Source organism: Pleurodeles waltl, chromosome 8 (assembly GCF_031143425.1).
Source record: "Pleurodeles waltl isolate 20211129_DDA chromosome 8, aPleWal1.hap1.20221129, whole genome shotgun sequence".
Lineage (NCBI taxonomy): Eukaryota > Metazoa > Chordata > Amphibia > Caudata > Salamandridae > Pleurodeles > Pleurodeles waltl.
The window spans coordinates 280,246,347-280,265,021 of record NC_090447.1 but is presented as its reverse complement, the minus strand read 5'-3'; the positions used below and the strand labels follow the sequence as shown (position 1 = coordinate 280,265,021).

General features: G+C 44.2%; 1 protein-coding gene across 1 annotated transcript in view; it reads left to right on the top strand.

Annotated features, from left to right (window-relative positions):
- GBE1 (1,4-alpha-glucan branching enzyme 1) overlaps positions 1 to 18,675 on the top strand; it is a 745,843-nt gene that overhangs the window by 346,765 nt on the left and 380,403 nt on the right. Inside the window, exon 6 of the mRNA XM_069204143.1 lies at positions 18,480 to 18,570. Within this exon, the coding sequence (XP_069060244.1) occupies positions 18,480 to 18,570 (91 nt within the window). The remainder of the gene's footprint in view (positions 1 to 18,479; positions 18,571 to 18,675) is intronic.

Below are 18,675 nucleotides of genomic sequence, written 5' to 3'. Positions count from 1 at the left end.
GACTGTGTGAATGTGGTTTGTAAGTGTGTGTGTGTGTGTGTGTGTGTGTGTGTGTGTGTGTGTGTCTGTGAGAAAGTAAAGGTCCAGTGGCATGTGATGTCACTTCCGCTACCCCTGGCAGTTTGGTGAATTGACGTTCATGCATGAAGGCAGTCCGTGGTATCTAAATGCCAGGCAACGGTTTTATATGGTCTATTTGACTACGGGCATTTTTTTTTTTGTAATGGTTAAGGAAGCTTATATAAGCAACACGAGGTATCGAAACACTGCTTGTCGACAAGAAATATTTAAAGAGGGTACTTGAAAAATTTATAAAAATGTGTGCGGCCATAGCTCTACATAATCTCTTCCGGGCTTCGACAGGCTGTCATACCAGATTTCACTGTACAGTAATTTTGAGTGCAGCTTGGTAAAATAAATTAAAACCCATCAAAATCGCGGATAAGTAAATTAAACAAAAATCTTCAGAGCAACAGATTTCTACTTTCAATTACAATTAGTCGGATTCCAAAGTGTAGAGATATTCCATATTTTCATATAAACCTGAAGGTTATTATTTAACTCACCCCCTCTGAATAAAAAAAATATATATATATATATATATATATATATATATATTGTAAAAACATTGATGATCTTAAATTTAGTATAGAAATGTCCTTTCATGTGCTGTGGTGATATCATTGAAAGTGTGTGTCCTCGTTTGATTTACTGTGGAAAAGAATAGGTTGCCTGGACAAAAGTGCTGGCCTTTGTTTTTGAAATACGCAGAGATCAGCGCCAAATGCTGTTTAATGTGTCTCCATTGAAAGGTTCCTATGGGTAAAGCGAATGGGAACGGTATGTAATGTTTGAAGATACACTTACAATGTGTGTGAAACGGACATCTACAGAGACCTCTTTGTTAAGCAAGCGGTATCTTACATGCAGTTCGTTAGTTGCGTGTTGCTTTCAAGACCTGCACTGCAAATATCAAAAGTGCTACTGAAGTTCAGGACTTGCAGATTTGCAAACTTAATATTCTGTAGTCCGTTTGAGCCTATATTTGCATATCACTTGACTCATTATACCAGATAAATGCAGTGGATCTAGTCATATGTAGATTACTTCAGAAACTGACCTTCCAATAGCTATTGGGAATGTCAGACTCCAGCACAACACTGAAGACTGTAACTTTCTGAAAGGGTAGTTTGATTCTCAGAAGTGATATTTTCAATTGTCAATTCTTTTTAAGGCTTTAGAAATCTATTGCTTTGGCCAAGTTGTACACGTAGAAAATAATTATTTTACAGTTTCAAACTCCTCATTACCACAGTGCCTTAGAAAGTATTAAAACTCTGTGTTTGGCCTGTAGGTGGATTAGCTAGTATGCCATTTATTAAACTCAGGGCCTGATTTAGAGTTTGGTGGACAGGTTACTCAGTCGCAAACGTGATATCCCGTTCGCCATGTTACAATGTCTACAGGATATAATGGAATTGTCATACAGTGGACAAGATATCTGTCAAGTTTGTGACAGAGTAACCCCATCTGCCAAACTATAAATCAGGCCCTTAGTTCTTCGTCTTTCATATCCAATCAGACTGCAAATTCTACATACACGCTTAAAATTCCTGTACCTGAAAGTGTGGTGACTAGTAAGTATAAAACAATTCTAACATTAAAAAATTATGCAAAAAATGTGATTGGTCGTACAATGGGTAATTTATATTTTTATTTTTTGCTTTTATTTTTTCATGTGTTGAATACCTGATGTCAAAGATAACATTTCCAGCAAATATCATACTCTTACTGACTACTCAGTGCAAATCCTGGTGCAAAATTCACTGGGAACAATGCCATTTCACTCACCAGTTAACTTATTTCCCCTTTAAGCATTGTTTAATTTGTAAAAATAATGCCAGGATCCACAGTTTTGCTCAGAAGCCCATGGGCAGCACTGTTGAATGTGTGGGTGATGAAAATCAATGCTGTGTATTCTTGATTGATGTCATGCTTCTTTAATTGATCACACTTCCTGTCTCAGTCTCAATCCTTTTCTCTTTCATCCTCACTTTCTCTCCATTGTTCTGTCTTACTTTTCCTGGATTTTGTCCCACTTTAATGAGTTTTCCTCTTGCTCTAAGGCAAATTCAGATGAGGGAAAATAAGTGTTGGTCCCCAAAAGTGAGTGCCGGTGTACAAGAAATCACCTGATCAAATTAAGCACAGTCTTCATAACAACATAACCTGCTTTTGCTGGTTATTTTCTCGTGAAGCTTTTAACCCCTTTGCTGCTAGGCCTTTTCCCCCCTCAGGTGGCAGGCCTTTTTTTGGCTATTTGGGGCAGGGCGTGCTTAGGCCCTCATAAGTTTTTGTCCGCATAAGCTACCCATGCCAAATTTGAGTCCTTTTTTCCAACATCCTAGGAATTCTAGAGGTACCCAGACCTTGTGGGTTCCCGATGAAGGAGGCCAAGAAAATAGCCAAAATACAGTGAAATGTTTTTTTTTTTTTTTTTTTTTTTTTAAATTGGGAAAAAAGGGCTGCAGAAGAAGGCTTGTGTTTTTCCCCCTGAAAATGGCATCAAGAAAGGTTTTGCAGTGCTAAAATCACCAGCTTCCCAGCTTTCAGGAACAGGAAGACTTGAATCAGAAAACCACATTTTTCAACAGTTTTGGCATTTTACTGGGACATACCCTACTTTTATGATTTTTTTGGGCTTTTAGCCTTCTTCCAGTCAGTGACCAAAATGGGTGTGAAACAAATGCTGGATCCCAGAAACCCAAACAATTCTGAAAAGTAGACAAAATTATGAATTCAGTAATGGGTAATTTGTGTAGATCATACAAGGGTTTCCTACTGAAAATAACAACTGAAATAAAAAAATATTGTAATTGAGGTGAAAAAAACTGCAATTTTTCTCTACGTTTTACTCTAACTTTTTACTGCGATGTCAGATTTTTGAAAGCAATATACCTTTACATCTGCTGGACTCTTCTGGTTGCGGGGATATATAGGGAATGTAGGTTCATCAAGAACCCTAGGTACCCAGAGCCAATAAATTAGCTGCACCTAGCAGTGGGTTTTCATTCTGTACCGGGTATATAGCAATTCATTTGCTGAAATGTAAAGAGTGAAAAATGGGTAGTTCTGTGATATATCATTTTGATGTGTCCATGTACGTCTGTGATGTACCAAACACTAAAATTGTGAAAAGAAACGCAATTAGGTTATGTGAAAAAGACCTCTCACCCACCAACCAAGTTGGTGGAATGCTTCATCATCGGGGTCCCACCTGAGACACCCAGCGTGTCACAAGTGTGCTGCGATGCCTGATTACAGCGGAGCAGGTTTTATCATTTGTACCACACATACTGGTTGGATTTGGCACGAGGGTGAGTGATGGTTCAGTAGATCAAATTTTATTAACAAGAGATTTCACAAAAGTGAAATGCACTGTTAATAACTGAAAGGTCAAAAAACTGAACCAGTGACTCATAGCTCATGAGCTGTAAAGCCGCGTCAAGGCACCAACCGTTTTACAGTCCATTTACACACCTTTCATACATGACATGCACAAGACCATTCACGCCGCCATGGGCCCAGCACATTACAACACTCGCATCGATAGACAGCGCCACTCAAGGGCCCATCACTTACATACACCCACATACCTGATACAGCAGTCACACTAGCTGATGGGAGTATGTGGACTGACGCTTGGCTGGCACTGCCAGCCAAGCGCCATCCCAAGCACACCGCCAGCCAAGCGCTACCCCACGCACACCGCCAGCCAAGCACCACCCCCACACACACACCGCCATCACTTTATTTTTGTTTATAAACAACAAAGACCCCACTAACTAATTATAAAATAAGTACAAAACTACAAACACAGAAGCTCTAACTAAATACATGACAGTAATGCCAACCGTGAAACTGAACATATGAAAATATAAAATAGGCAGTTTACACTCACAGTATTTCCCAATTTTTTTTTTCTTTGTGTGGTAATTTCTGAAACAGCCGGCCACACACAGCCCAGGCTTTGAAGGGCAATCGGGGCACTACATCCGGCTCTCCCTCCGGATACCTCTTCGGGCACACTCTACATTTCTTAGTGGGTAAGTCTTTTTTGGGAGTGGGAGGAATGTGATCAGGAAAGTGGCGATCTTTCAATCTAGCCACATCCTCCACCACTGCTACTCTACGAACTCTTGCCTGTTCCACCACAATAAGGCTCTCTATCACGGACTCCTGAAATTTAACAAATTTCATCCTTGACTCAGGTGAACAATCCTTGAACACAATAAAAGCATTAAAAGTTGCCAATTGAAATAAATAAAGTGCCAACTTTTCATACCACACGTACGACTTATGAATAGCAGTGTAAGGTTCCAACCTCTGATCTACTCTATTAGCCTATGTGCCTATTGTAGTCCAAAATGCACGCAGGTTTGCACACTTCCTCAACCTGACCCCAAACAGTCACAGGGGAAGTACTCTCATCATGGATGGTAGATAGCATGTACACATCCCTCCAGCTGTAAATTTCAGAGCTAGCAGCTCATTATTCCGCAAGGCACTGCACTGTCCCCTCACGTTTTTTACAGACAAGCTCCCTTGGATAGCCTTTCCGGTTAGAACAGATTGTTGCACAAGCAACAGTGTCCACCCTAAACAACTCCTTGAACAACTGCACTCCAGTGTAGAAATTATTTACGTACAAATGTTGACCTTTGTTAAACAGTTTTCTACCAAGTTCCAACCCAATTTGTTTTGCTAACTCCAAAAGTGGCCGGACAACCAGGCGGGTCAATACTGGAATCCCTACCAGTGTAGACCAGGAAATTATACATGTATCCTGTACTGCTTTCTGACAGCATGTACAATTTAATTCCATACCGTGCCCTCTTACTAGGAATGTACTGCTTAAAAATGAAACACCCCTTGAAAAGGACCAAAGACTCGTCCACACTTATCTCTTTGCTTGGAACATAGACCTCTGAAAAACGATCTACAAAATGATCAAGGACAGGCCTAATCTTAAAAAGACTGTCACAATCAGGGTGATCTCGTGGCAAGGCTGAAACATTGTCTACAAAATGCAGCATACGAAGAAGAAGCAAATAGCAATTACGTGTCATAGTTGCAGGAAATATAGCCGCTGCCATCAAGGGACTAGTAGATCAATAAGAAGCCAGTGACGGCTTCCTTATTAACCCCATCAAACAAGTAAAACCTAAAAACGTTTTCATCTCTTCCAGATATGTGGGAACCCATTGAGTAGCTCTAGACTGAGGCCTAAGTCTGGCAGCGTTGTCCCTCAAATATTGCTCTGCATACAAATTAGCCTGCTCCACAATCATTTCCAAAAATACATCGTCCATAAACAAGTGAAAGAAATTGACAAGCAAAAAGTTTTCCGTATTGACTCTACACCCTGGGAGACCAGTAAATGCAGGTAACTGTGGCTGCTCCATGTTTGGGGCAATCCAGGTGTCAGGTCTAAGTGGATTCTGCCCCCCTTGGGGGCAGATGGGCCTACAAAAATTGGCCAATCTGCCCTCATGGGGGGCAGAAATGGCCGACAGCTCTGTGCCCCCCTTCGGGTGTTGACCCTTGTCAAAAGGGGCGTCCAGCACACAAAAAAACTAAGGGAATCAAAAAATGAAAAATCTGACATCTTGGTGCCTTCTGCCCCCGTTGGGGGCAGATGGGCCTAAAAAAATAGGCTGATCTGCCTCCAAGATGGACAGAAATGGCCGACAGCTCTGTGCCCCCCTTCGGGTGTTGACCCTTGTCAAAAGGGGCGTCCAGCACACAAAAAAACTAAGGGAATCAAAAAAAGAAAAATCTGACATCTTGGTGCCTTCTGCCCCCGTTGGGGGCAGATGGGCCTAAAAAAATAGGCTGATCTGCCTCCAAGATGGGCAGAAATGGACATCAGTAACGTGCCCCCTTTGGGGGGCGACCCTTGCCAAAGGTGCCGCCCCCCACACAAAACACACACACACACACACACACACACAGAATCCCTGGTGCCTAAGTGGGTTCTGTGCGTAAAAAAAATTGTCCGATCTGCCAGAAAAGGCCAATACTAATTTTCCCCCCTTTGGGGGGCGACCCTTGCCCAAGGGGTGCCCCCAAACACACAAAACACACACACATACAACATAATCCCTGATGTTCTAGTGGTTTTCTGCCCCCAGGGGGGGCGAAAAAGGATTACTTATAGCACCCGAGGGGAGCGACCCTTGCCCAAGGGGTCACACCCAAAAATAAATAAACAACAATATACCTGCTGCCTAGTGGGGATTCCAGGTCCACGATTGAGGGCCCTGCCCGCGATCGTGGACCAGGAATCCACTGAAAACAGTCACAGGGGGAAAGCAAAAACTCTTTCCTCCCCCCCCCCCCTGTGTCGGTTTTCCCCCTCTAAACCCCCCCGAGGGAGAATGACTTACCAAAAACACATCCTCTCTCCTCTCGTGTTGGAAGCAAATGGCTTCCAGCGCGTCCTCGGCAGCTTCTGATGACCGCGCGCTGTGAGCACGCTGTGAGCACGCTGATGTCATCAGATTGCCGCGGGGGTGGAAGGGATTCCCTTTCCATCCTTGACTTGGGGGTGTGAGTGGGAGGCCAATGGGGGGAGCGCTAGGGCCGGGTGCAGGATGACCTGATCTCATCCAGGGCACACGGGAACAGTGTGCCTGGACGAGACCAGCTCGCCCCAGGCACCAAGTGGGTTAATAAATCTGGAGGGAACAGCACATGATACTTAACATTGTTTTAAAAGCACCCCCTATATTAAGGATTTCTAAACCACCTACCGTTCTTTTAAAATTATGATGCTGACATACGTAAGCAGATGGAAAAAGCGGATCTTGCTTCTCTGCTTCACATATTGAAGAGATTGCCAATTGCTGCAGAAACAACTTTAGGTCATGACTGACAGTAAGGAAGTTCGCATTGAAAAGTTAGAGTATAGTTTGGGTAATTTTGTAGGGCACCCTTCGCTAATTATGTGGCTATCATAGCGCTTCTTTGAAGTATGGTGCTTATGCACAACAATGTGTGAGGTGTTTAAAAGTACTAAAGTCCCAACTTGCCATCAGAGGTGTTGCCCACCATTTCGTTGTTCATAAATGTGGTGTAGCTTATTGAACTTGGGGCATGTTTAGACAGTAATAACTCTCATTGTTTTAGTGGCAAATTCTGTATGTCCTAATTTTCTTTTTGAGCTTTTGAAAGAGTTGTCTTTTCCCTGCATATTCATACCCCCCAACCGCTTGCAAAATCATTGGAGTACTCAGCATTTACTTGACTCTTTTTACCTCATCACAATATTTAATAAATTGAGGTTTATTAACATCACTGAGACAAGTGTTCTCTTGCACATTTTTTCAACTGAAATTAAACATAAAAACACATTAGATTTCCTGGTCATTAACCAAGAGTGGCCGTATCGAAGAGCTCTTCCACCAAACCTTTAGTTAAGCATTTTGTCCTGGTTACTGGTTGGATCCCAAAGCAATATTAAATGTATGATCTACTGGTCTTAACATGAAAAAACCCGAAATTAAAAAAAAAAAACATTTTTCTGCCACTTCAAGGTAATCCCCCCTCACCACCAGTGCACCCCCACCACATTGCCCGTCCGCTCAGACTGTGCCTCTCATTTATTACTTTTTACCATTCTTTTGCCACTAGCGCCTTGCTGTACAAAAAAGAGACCTTTTTTAAATGATTGCCTACAGATCAATTGTGACCTCTAAGACAACCCAACATATTCTCCCTGTACTGTTCTCAGTCACCCACAAAGGCTTAAGCCACATTTATGAAAATGCAATAAGTAAATCCATTTACCCAAGCTGATGGCCATGATCATCAAATCCAGGGAATACCATCTAGAATGGTCAATAAGGATTGTGAAAATTAAGAGAAGAATCTGAATGATGGGGTTGTCTGAAGTTAGTGTTTTCTTCTGCAGCCCTTATTCAAGTTTATATGCATATCAGTTCCTTGGTTGGACATGCAGATTTGTAAATCCAGCTGGTGTATTTAAACCTTTTTGCATCCCAGGCTGCAATTGTGTGGACTCTTAAGTGGTATTGCAGCTTAACTGTGCCATAACATTTGTTTGTGAAATAAATTGGGTTATTAAGGTGGAAAGTTCCCACCACAAGTGAATCCTTGCCAGGGCAAACCACAAAAGTCACTGCATAAATCTGAACTCAACCTCCCATGTAGCTATGGCATGGAGCAGAGAGACTTAACCTATAGGCAATGTGAAATGTATTTGTGCAGTACGAAAACAGTAATAAAGTTACAATGCAAAACAACAACAATCCAAAAATGAATGACAAATTAGAGTACAATTTAACAAACAAAACAGCACCACAGACAAATATCCATTAAGGAGAATCAGTAGTATACATTCTTAACTTTTTAGGTGGAAATAACACCAAGAAGGACAAGGTGCAAATAATAGTCAATTGTCGCTGATGAACAGGACCCTGGTGCAATTTGATTCTGACTGAGATAGAGTGCAAGTCAGATACACCAACTAGGTTCACCCTGGGCCAAAGATTTTATCCTCTGGCTTTAGTCCTTTAAGTCTAATCCATTCCAGGAGTAAACTTTTAAAGCCCCCAAGGATCAAGGGTGTGTCCAAGATGGCAACTGGGATGGCCTGAAGGCAGTGTCAGGGGCCATATGAGTAGACACCACCAGGCATTCAGAGGGAGAGTCCTTGAGGGCCCCAGCCTACTCCCTGTGCATGCAGTTGACTGGAATAGTGCATCTCGGTCCAGGCGTGGTGCGAACTGGGACCCAGAGAGGGATTTTGCTACCTTGAACAGAGGGAGCTAACTTCAACACTAATGCCTACTTGCAGTTTGAGGTCAGAGGAGGCCAAATGGGGCATCAAGAGTTGTGCTCACCACAGCTTGTTTCCCTCTCCTAGCACCTTTCCCCACTTTTAACTCTGTAGTTCGCTTCCAACCCCTGTGAGGGGGCTGGACTGTTGGTAACTTCTTGGTGTTGTATGACCCAACTGGCAGAGGGAGTGGCCAGCGACGCTATCTACATTGACCAGAAGTTCACTTTGAGCGTTCCCAGCTTGAATTGGGGTATTGCTTGGTGAAGACAAGGTAGCTGATCATTGCCAGAACGAAAGAGGCAAGATAGGGGATGGAGTGCCAATGGCTTTGCGCTCAGCAGTAGATCAAGATTTCCTACCTCAGCCATCAGCAGTGAAACAGCTACTCCAAGGTCACACAGACATTTGTAGAACTCCTGGCCACTGTAAGAAGCCTTAAAACTTCACTGGAACCCAAATTGGGTGATACTAGAGGAGGATCATGAAAAGCTGAAGCAGAGAATGAAGGATACAGAGTCTGATTCGGTGTTGTATGCCCATCAGTAGCAGGGCATCAGTTGCATATTGAGACACTTCAGAGTTTGTGGTGCTGCACTCCAGGGTGGACAATGCAGAGGGCTGGTCTAGGAGGAATAATTATCGAGTAGTGGGGTTGCCTGAAAGAGTGGGGGGCCCAAGTATGGACCTGTATTTGGAGGCCTGGCTGACGGATCACATGCTAAGGGGCAAAGCTTCCATCTTTTTTTGCAGTGTTTTGAGCACAAACGGTTCCTGGCAGACAACCTATACCTGGTTGCTCCACAGGTACTGCTGGCAAAACGTTTCAAGATTAGGGTTAGGCATAACATTTTACAGATTGTCAGAGCCAAGTGCCCATGGAGAGTACAGTACAGTCATGTTATTCCCGGATTATACGGTGGATGTTCATAGACAGAGGGAGTCATTCCATCTGGTGAAAAAAATACTTTGCTCTTTGGACTCAAATATGCACTGTTGTACCCGGCAAAACTGAAGATCTTTCAGGTGCTGAAACACTTTTTTTTTTCTTGAATCAAAGGAGGCATGGGTCTGGTGGGAGATGAGAGGTGAGACTCTGCCCTCCACTTCTGCAGACACTGAGGAGGGTTGGAAGACCCAGAAGAACAGAAGGCGCTACTCCAGAAACATCCATGGCAGGTCTACGAGGGCACAGGCTGCCACAGGGAGAGCACAAGTGCTTGCTGCAGTGGAACAGTCAGTGGTGTCCAGATCAGAGAGTCAAGATTCAGATATGGAAACATTGGTGCCACATGGTCCAACTACCATAGAGGAGGCTCTGGAGGAACCGAGAGGGGCCCTCAGTTTACTCCAGTGTTAGCAGAACTACGAATGGGCATGTCATCTGTGGGATTCCCCTTTCTTCTTGAATATGGCTTCTTAATGCAGTTATTTACAAGGAAAGGGGTTGAATCTAGAGCACTGGGCCTGCTCTGAGGAGATGGGAGGATGCATGAAATACTGATGGCAGGGGGTGGCCAATGCTTATACCACATGGTTTGTTTGGACCACCCCCAGTTGTAGAATAATTAGATTCATTGCCAAATCATTGATGGCATTGGTTGACCATGATCTATTGATGGCATCGTCTGTTAAGTGGGATTTTTGGGGACTTTTAAAGTTTTCTGTTTTGAACAGCTCTCTCCACTGCGATGACCACATCATTACACTAGTCATATTGTTGTTACTACCTACAGCAGCCCCATGGGAGCACAGGAGTATTGTATGCTGATGTGGAATGTGAGGGGCATGGGCACCTATAGCAAGCGATACAAGATTCATGCATACCTACAACACCATTGTTTCCAGTTTGCATGCCCCCAGGAGATCGATTTAATGCTGGGGAACTGACCAGATTGCGCAACTGTTGGTGGGGTATGCTGTATGGCACTGCCTAATCGGGATATGCCATGGGAATCTTGAAATGGGTGGCTCTAGGTGTCCCCTTTGAGGTTCAGCATTCTCTGATAGATTCAGATGGTCGCTACGTCATCCTGGAAGGTACAATTGATGGGAAACCCCTCATGTTGGTTGCACTGTATGCCTCTAATGTGGGACAGCCTCTTTTCCTTGCCTCTCTGACACCTGCACTCCACCAGCCCTGTTTTATGGGGACTTTAATTGTGTCCCACATCTTGACTGTGATAGGTCAATCCTGCCTATCCCAGTGGCTCAGTCTCATACTAATACCAACCAATTACAAAAGGGGATGCACACTGTGCAAGTGTTGGACATTTGATGAACCCTAAACCCTTACACATAGGATTACTCCCACTATTCAGCACTACATGCTCTGCACACACAATATGACATGATTTTCAACAACATGGCTCTGATGTGTAAATGCATACATCCCGGGCAGAATGCTATCTTACCACAAGCTCTTGTTGGTAGCCTCCCACTGTGGCCGACACATCCAGGTAGTCCCCTTGTGGTGCTTGCAACCGCTGGCACTAGCTGATGGCCTGATGAGGACTCATAGGTGATCATATTGCTTGATACTCTGTTGACAATGAAGGGTCTGTGTCTGACAGTGGTGGAATGGACCACCTTAAATGTGGTACCCAGTGCTGTGTGTATGACAGTGCTGTATGGTATGATGAAAGGGCTGTGGGAGGAGATAAAATGGCTGCAAGATTGGATGGACAGCGGAAAGAGAATTGGTGTTTAACAGGGATACACACTCTACTTTGCTAGACTGTAGGAAGGAGTACATGGAGGTGCAGCAACATCTGTCTACACTGGAGTATAAAGAATACATTAAACAGAAACACTATTGGAGTGATCAAGCTAGCATCCTGTTGGCTTGGTGATCGAGAGCAGAGACACCACTCACTCCATAGGGGCTGTCTGGACAGGTATGGTACTAGTAGTGAGCTCTCAACTGGAAATCACCAGAGAATTTAAGACCTACTATAAGCATGTCTACAAGGTGGATAGGGGGGAATAGATCAGGCGACAATGCCAGACTACCTCGGAGGTATTGAGACTCCTGCACTTAACCTGCTGCAGAGGCAGGAATTGAATTCTCCATTGACTTTAGAGGAGAACAAGTTAGCTAAAAAACAGATTGAAAGAGGTAAGACCCCGGGTACAGATTGGTTTCCCATTGAGTTTTATGCCTCGTATTGGGCTTGACTATCTTCAAGGCTCCTGCAAGTCTGTGTGAAAGTGAAAGAACGTGGTATGAGATCTGACTCCACGAGACAGGCAATAATAAAAGTACTCCTGAAGTCGGGACACAAACCATTGGAAGCTAAATCATACTGTCTCCTGTCATTACTCAACCTTGTTTACAAAATCCTAGGAAAGGCACCTGCCAATAGGCTGACACCACTTTTGCAGAACCTCATGCATCTGGATCCACACTGTATTATCTCAGACAAACACATTTATGAACTTACGCTGCTTGACTTGGATCATGGACTGGGCAGGTAAGACGGGGACACAGTGCTGGATGATAGCCCTGGACATTGAAAATGCATTCACCACTCTGGGGTGGGGTTATCTACTGACTGTCCTCACCCAAATGGATATGGGATCTGAGTTCAGCTGATGGATTGCGATTATGTATAAGTGCCTGTAGCTGGTGTTTGTACGGGTGAGGTTATATCAGGCGGGATTTGCATAGAGAGTGACACCGGGCAAGGCTGTCCCCTCTCTCCCTTACTGTTTGCTGTTGCCAAGGAGCCATTAGCGTGCTTATTGTGGACAATGGGCCATCACTGGGGTAGCTGTATAAAGAGGCAACTCCAAGTGGTGTCTCTATATTCAGATGAGACACTAATATGCCTGAGGGCAGGCTCCAGTGTGCTACCCAACATCATGGATGTACTGGATGAGTTTGGACAAGTATCCAGTCTCGATTAATTGGGATAAATCATGTCTGTTCCTAATATTAAAAATGCCTGAAATACAAAACCCTGCTGGTCTGGATGACACATTGCAGTAGAAGTTTGACACTATTAAATTCTTAGGAGTCCAGGTTTACCACACGGAGCTTGACCTTATTGAGGGCAACGAAGGAAATCAATTGACTTGCATCAGACATGCTATGCCTCTTTGTATACAGTTCACTTTGTCCCCCATGGGTAGGGTGTCTATTGCGAAGATTTTGGTCTTTTCTAGACTACTATTTTATTTTGCTGCTATACCAGACATATTGAAAAAAGCCTTCATCATGGAGTTACAATGATTACTCATTTCCTTCATGTGGGCCAACGCAAGACATAGGGTGGTACTTACCACTTTTATGATCCACTATAGGAAGGGGGATTATGGAACTTACCTATGAACTTTAGGACGCAGTGGCACAACTCCAAACGCCAATGCAGGGGTTAGGGGACTTCCTGAGTCTTGAGCGTACTGTGGCCTGACTTGAGCTGGGCGACCGTCTGTTATTGGAGTTGCTGCTGAACACACCGTCTTTTGGAGGCTTTCATAATGTGCGGCTGAGGGTAGCTCTCCGGTGTTGGAAAAACATGTAGATGGCAGTGCAAGGGTAATGCTCCATGCTCCTAGTCTCTTGCTCTGGGCCCTGCCACTCTGCAGTCAGCAGAGTCACATCAAACTGGGGGCTGGACAGCTACAGGGCTTGTTTTGAAGGGGGGGCTGGTAGAAGATGGGAGGCTGCACAGATATGAGGACGTGATGGCAACAAGTGCTCCAGACCCTGCAAAATTGCTTGGGTATTCAGCCCTCCGTGAGGTTCTGAGTAGGATGTGGGGGGGGCAGAGCTTGAGCTAGCCCAGGCTAAATATCAGCTGGAGATGACTCAGGATGGACAAAGCAAGTGATCACAGGCTTGTACTGGGCACTGATGAAATGGCCTATTGTCCTTGGAGTGCAGGCGCTCAAAGGGTGTTGGGCAGACCGACTAGCGGTTGAAATACTGGAAACTTTGTGGGAGCACTGTCGGGGATTGATCAAAGGGGTATCTCAGAATGCTCATTTTTGCTTCACTCTTTTCAGTTATGTACATCATTCGTATATCTTCCCCAGACAAGATGGAAAAAATGTATGATGGCACCAGATCCTCATGCCCAAGACACCAAGTAGAAGGTGTGGATTGTATACACGTGGTGTGGACCTATACAGAAATGAGCACATTCTGGAGATAAATCACACAGTGAATTTCAGAAGTGACTGCAACCATTTTACCACAGGATCCCTTAGATACTTGCTTAAAATGGTGATGAAGACGAGGCAACTTCCTGGCTCTTTTTGCGCCTGCTAAGAGCTGTAAATCCATGGCGTGAAAATTGGCTGCTGCTCAATTGATGAACTTCTAGCAGAAAGTGGTGAGGTGGGCATTGGTGCAGTTGGCTGTACGTGCAGGTGCGCAAAGATGGGAGGTGCCGTTTAATGGAACAGTGTGAGGTTTATCTCAAGAAACTTAGCCAGTTACCAGAAATCTAGCCAGCTCAAGAGGGTATCTCTAGAGGAGTGAGTTGACTATAAGTGGTTTGGGGTGATGCCTAGAGGCGGTTAGGGCTGGGAAAGGACTGGGCAATGGTGTGAGGTGGGTTAAGAAGATAACAGATGCCATGCACAGTGAATGTGTTTAGTGACACATGGAGTAGGTGAATATGGGTGAAACTGGATGAGGCCATATACTGCTTATATAAAGCGATTGCGGTGGGGGTGTGGGCAGCAAATAGTTGAATTCCTGTTGGTCAATTGATATGTTGTGCTCGACTGATTTACTCCTCTGGAGGGAGCTCTGTATACTGGTTGTTAGAGGAGCTTATGTAAATGTGAACTGAAATAACAAGTTATACATTGTAACACCTAGTGGATAGTTACTGATGCCTCTGTTATATGCTGTGGTAAAAAATAAAGATATTATAATAATAAAAAGCCCTCCAGGGTCTCAGGGGAGGCATTTAGAGACATGCACATGCTGCAGGGTAGAATTTATTCCTAGTACAGCAGCCACTGATCATCATGGCATTTGTAGGCCTCTTGGAGCTTGTTGCATCACTGTAGCTTAAATAGGAGGTCCAGTCCAGGACTTTGTCCTGGGTACATGAGAGAAAGCTAGTCCAGGGCTGTTTTCAGTATGCAAAGATCAAACATCAGATCCAGTGCCCTTCTGATCTTCCTCAGGTCCAGGATTGTTCTGATGGGGAAAGTCTGGAGGTGCCATGTTTATGCCTGGCATGAGTTAGTGGGCGGGAGTGGCTTTTACCAATGGGTAAAATGTCTTGGGTACCCCTACCAACTTTAGGCATATTCAAGATGGTTGAAGTCTTTGGCCACATTAAACATGAGCTCTGTGGGCAGGTGGTTGTGTATAGTGGGTTTACTATGGTCACACTTGTGTCCTCCTGCAACTAACATCAAACCTGGTTTAAGGCAGGTCCTGTACACAACAGCTGCAGAGCGAAAAGTCTGGTAGAACAAAAGTTGTGTTTTCAGCAACCAGACAGTGGCTACACACAATCTGTTTTGTCATCTTGTTTCCTTCTGAAGCATGCCCAAGTGTTCTATGTAAAGCCAGCAGACCTGTCAAATGGGCTGTGATACTGTAACATCAAAACTAGGTCCACTGTGAATGGGACCTGTTTGATCTGGGAATGGGGCGGAGGGGTTAAAAAAAGAAGGGCCCTGCCCAAGTGTTAGCTAATATTTGCCTCTGACTGGGAGGTCTCTTTGAAGTGGGCCCCAAGTTTCATATGAAAAACCCCAGCAGAACTGTCAAGCAAGATGTGATCTTCAAGCAGAATTTAACAATTTCGTGTCAAAATGCATCCTCACTGCCCGACCCTGCATATTTGGTAGACTCAGATGCAAGGGGGGCTCCTCCACTAGGGCGGAGAAGGGTTGCCCCCCCCGCCAGCAGCAGGAGCTGCAGAACTTCTATAGAAACAACATAATAAACATAGTTTATTATGCTGTTTCTGTAAAAGTGGGCCGGCCACTGGCATGACATGGACGGTGGGTGAATGCACAGCACTCCCCCTCAGTGTGCAAGTATGTTTGGCCAGCTGTCTGGGGCCGGTCAAACACACATGCGCACAGAGCTCTCTCCAGCCCAGCAACATAGTTGCTGGGCTGGAGAGAGTCTGCACAGGCTCCCAGTCTGCCTCGGAGCACCCTGGGCACTCCCAGCCAATCCTGACGCTGCTCTGAGCAGCGTCACGATTGGCCACAGGGCAGGCTGGGAGCCTGTGCCTGTCTGCAGCCTGCTATGGAGGAGCGGAGCAGTGAGGCGCGAGAAAAAAGGTAAGTTTAACTGTTCAGATGGGTCATCTCTGCCCATTCACACCAGCCTATTTGTTAGACAAGATGCATACCTCTTACAACAAGAGACCCAATTTTAAATCAGGACCACAATCCTAGTCCGGGTAATTCACAACACAACCTACATTTTTAAAGATTAACTGTGAAACCAGTGCTTAGAAGTCACTAACTGTCAAGAGGTTACTTGACGTCGCAAGGGCCGAGTGCAAATCCAAAATCCAGGCCGACCACGATGGAAGGTGGGCAGACTACAAAACCCACACAGAGCCCGCTGAAACACTACCTTTGGTGGAGCGATGTGTCAATATTTTCCACACTGTTGGGTCACTGCTTTGTCGGTAGGCTCAGTTGAGGTAAATGCGATGTGTCGTCATCGGGCCCTACAGAGCATGATTAGTGAGTCGCGCAGGCTGTAACTCCACTGTCATTGGGCAGCCGCTGCATCGTTGTCAGAGATGCAGTGCTCCAATGTTTCTGCTGCACTCAGGGCAGTGCATCGATTTTTGTAGAGCTCAGCTGCAGAACCCACTTCGGAGGCCCAGAGCTTGGACAGGGCACCTCACGCAATGGTGAGACTCACAGAAGGCTGAGTCCAGCAGCACCAGGAGAGTTATAGGCAGACTTTGATATACAAGACTGCAGGAGAACAGGGGACAAGCCTTCAAGCCCTTGGAGAACACTGGTGAGAAGGCAGAGTCCTTCCAACAGTCGGAGAACGGCAGGCGCAGGGCAAAAAAAACAGAAAAGCAGTCCTTCCAGAAAAGCATACCTGTTGAGTCCTTTGATCAGTTCTGGGTCCAGAAGTGTCTGCTTTGATGTGGTCAGTGACCCAGGACTTATACCAAAATGTGCTTTTGAAGTGTCAGAAACTTCAAAGAGTGGTTTTGAAGTGCACCAGTTCCTTTTCAGCCCAGTCCTGCCTGCCAGGCTAAATGTATGTATGTATGTTTGTGTGTGTGGAGGGGAGGGGGGTTTATCAGTATATGCCAATCAGGACTATAACAATTTTATACCAAGTTTACCATGTTGAAAGGAAGAACACATACGTTTTATCTTTGTTTATTGGTATAAGTTGCACGGAGTTCTACATCAGCAATGATCGAGTTCAACAAAAAAAGTCTCGGGTGAACCTGCAGAAAAGGCACATTTTCAACAGTTAGGTTTTTAAAAAAAATATTTTTTCAGAGATCTTTCATTTCAGTGATTTTAGCTCTGGAGTCACCCAACCTGCGTTCCTTGCAGGGTGTTGTTCGTCTGCACGCAGTGTGGAGTGTTTTTATGAGGTATTATCCGTAATTCAGTGATAACATTCGTATTTTTCACGTTACCCTAATCTTTCGTTTTGCTCCCTTGGCATTTCGTGTCTTTCTCCAGGCAATATACCGATCATTACTGAGAGACCTTGTCTGTCACTGATTCTAGGCATATTTATTTGTATTTCCTTGTCTGCTATGCATCGTGTTTAGAGATCTATGACTTGTCAGAGCAACATTTCCTTTCTCTGATTTTCTTTGTTTTTTTCTAGCCCACAAATCAAGTGTTTCTGATGCCAGTGTCTTAGAAAGATTTGAATGAATGATATTGGCTGCTTTGCCAGAAGATGTGAGCTGTAAGAGAATTTGAGCCTATCTTGTTTTCAGCTCACTTTCTGATCATCCAGTATTGTGTAGTATATAGTCAATCCTGCACATCCATCCTCGTTTTTCAGATTTAAGTTCTATTGCTCCCCTCAATTTTTGAAGGCTTCAAGCAAGATGCTTCTGAAATGGGGTGCCTATTACTTTCTTTTCTCCAGTGCGCTTACAGATAATTAATGATATATTGAGATTTTTTCGTGTCCTAAAGTGTTGTTTTTTTGTAAATGCAAATTATGGGGACATAACTACTGGTGCTGCAGCTACTGCCTGAAGCTTACTACGTCTCAATATCAGACCTCAGCCCATTCTCGTTCCCTTCAGGCAGGTTTAAAAGGGTAATCTGTTCGGTCTTTTTAAATGTATGTATGATCTGAGCCCTGTTCAATGCTAACTCTTTTGTCTTCCGATGCTACACTTCTACCTCCTTGTAATCAGTATTAGTTTTAATCTGTTTCATATCGTTACTAATCCGAGGTAAAATGTTGATTTATATGTAAATCACCCAAGTGCCTAAGGTGCAGGAGCAGGATGTAGAAATGTTAATTAAATTAAGACATTGTCAGTGCTAGGTCTTGGACTGTGACCATAGTGCAAAGTAAAATGAATTTGTCCTTCAAAGTGGAGATTTTTTATTATTTGAACTCATCCTATTATGATTACATTTTCTTGAAATGCCTTGACTTTGTTGTTAACAGGTTATAATTGCATTCAGATGATGGCAATAATGGAGCATGCATACTATGCAAGCTTTGGTTATCAAATCACCAGTTTCTTTGCGGCATCAAGGTAAACACATTTTTAAATTGTATGTAGTGACATTATATTGCGTTTTGTATCACACATCTTCTAATCAATTTGTTCTAAAGAGAAATAATGCAACATATACTGGTG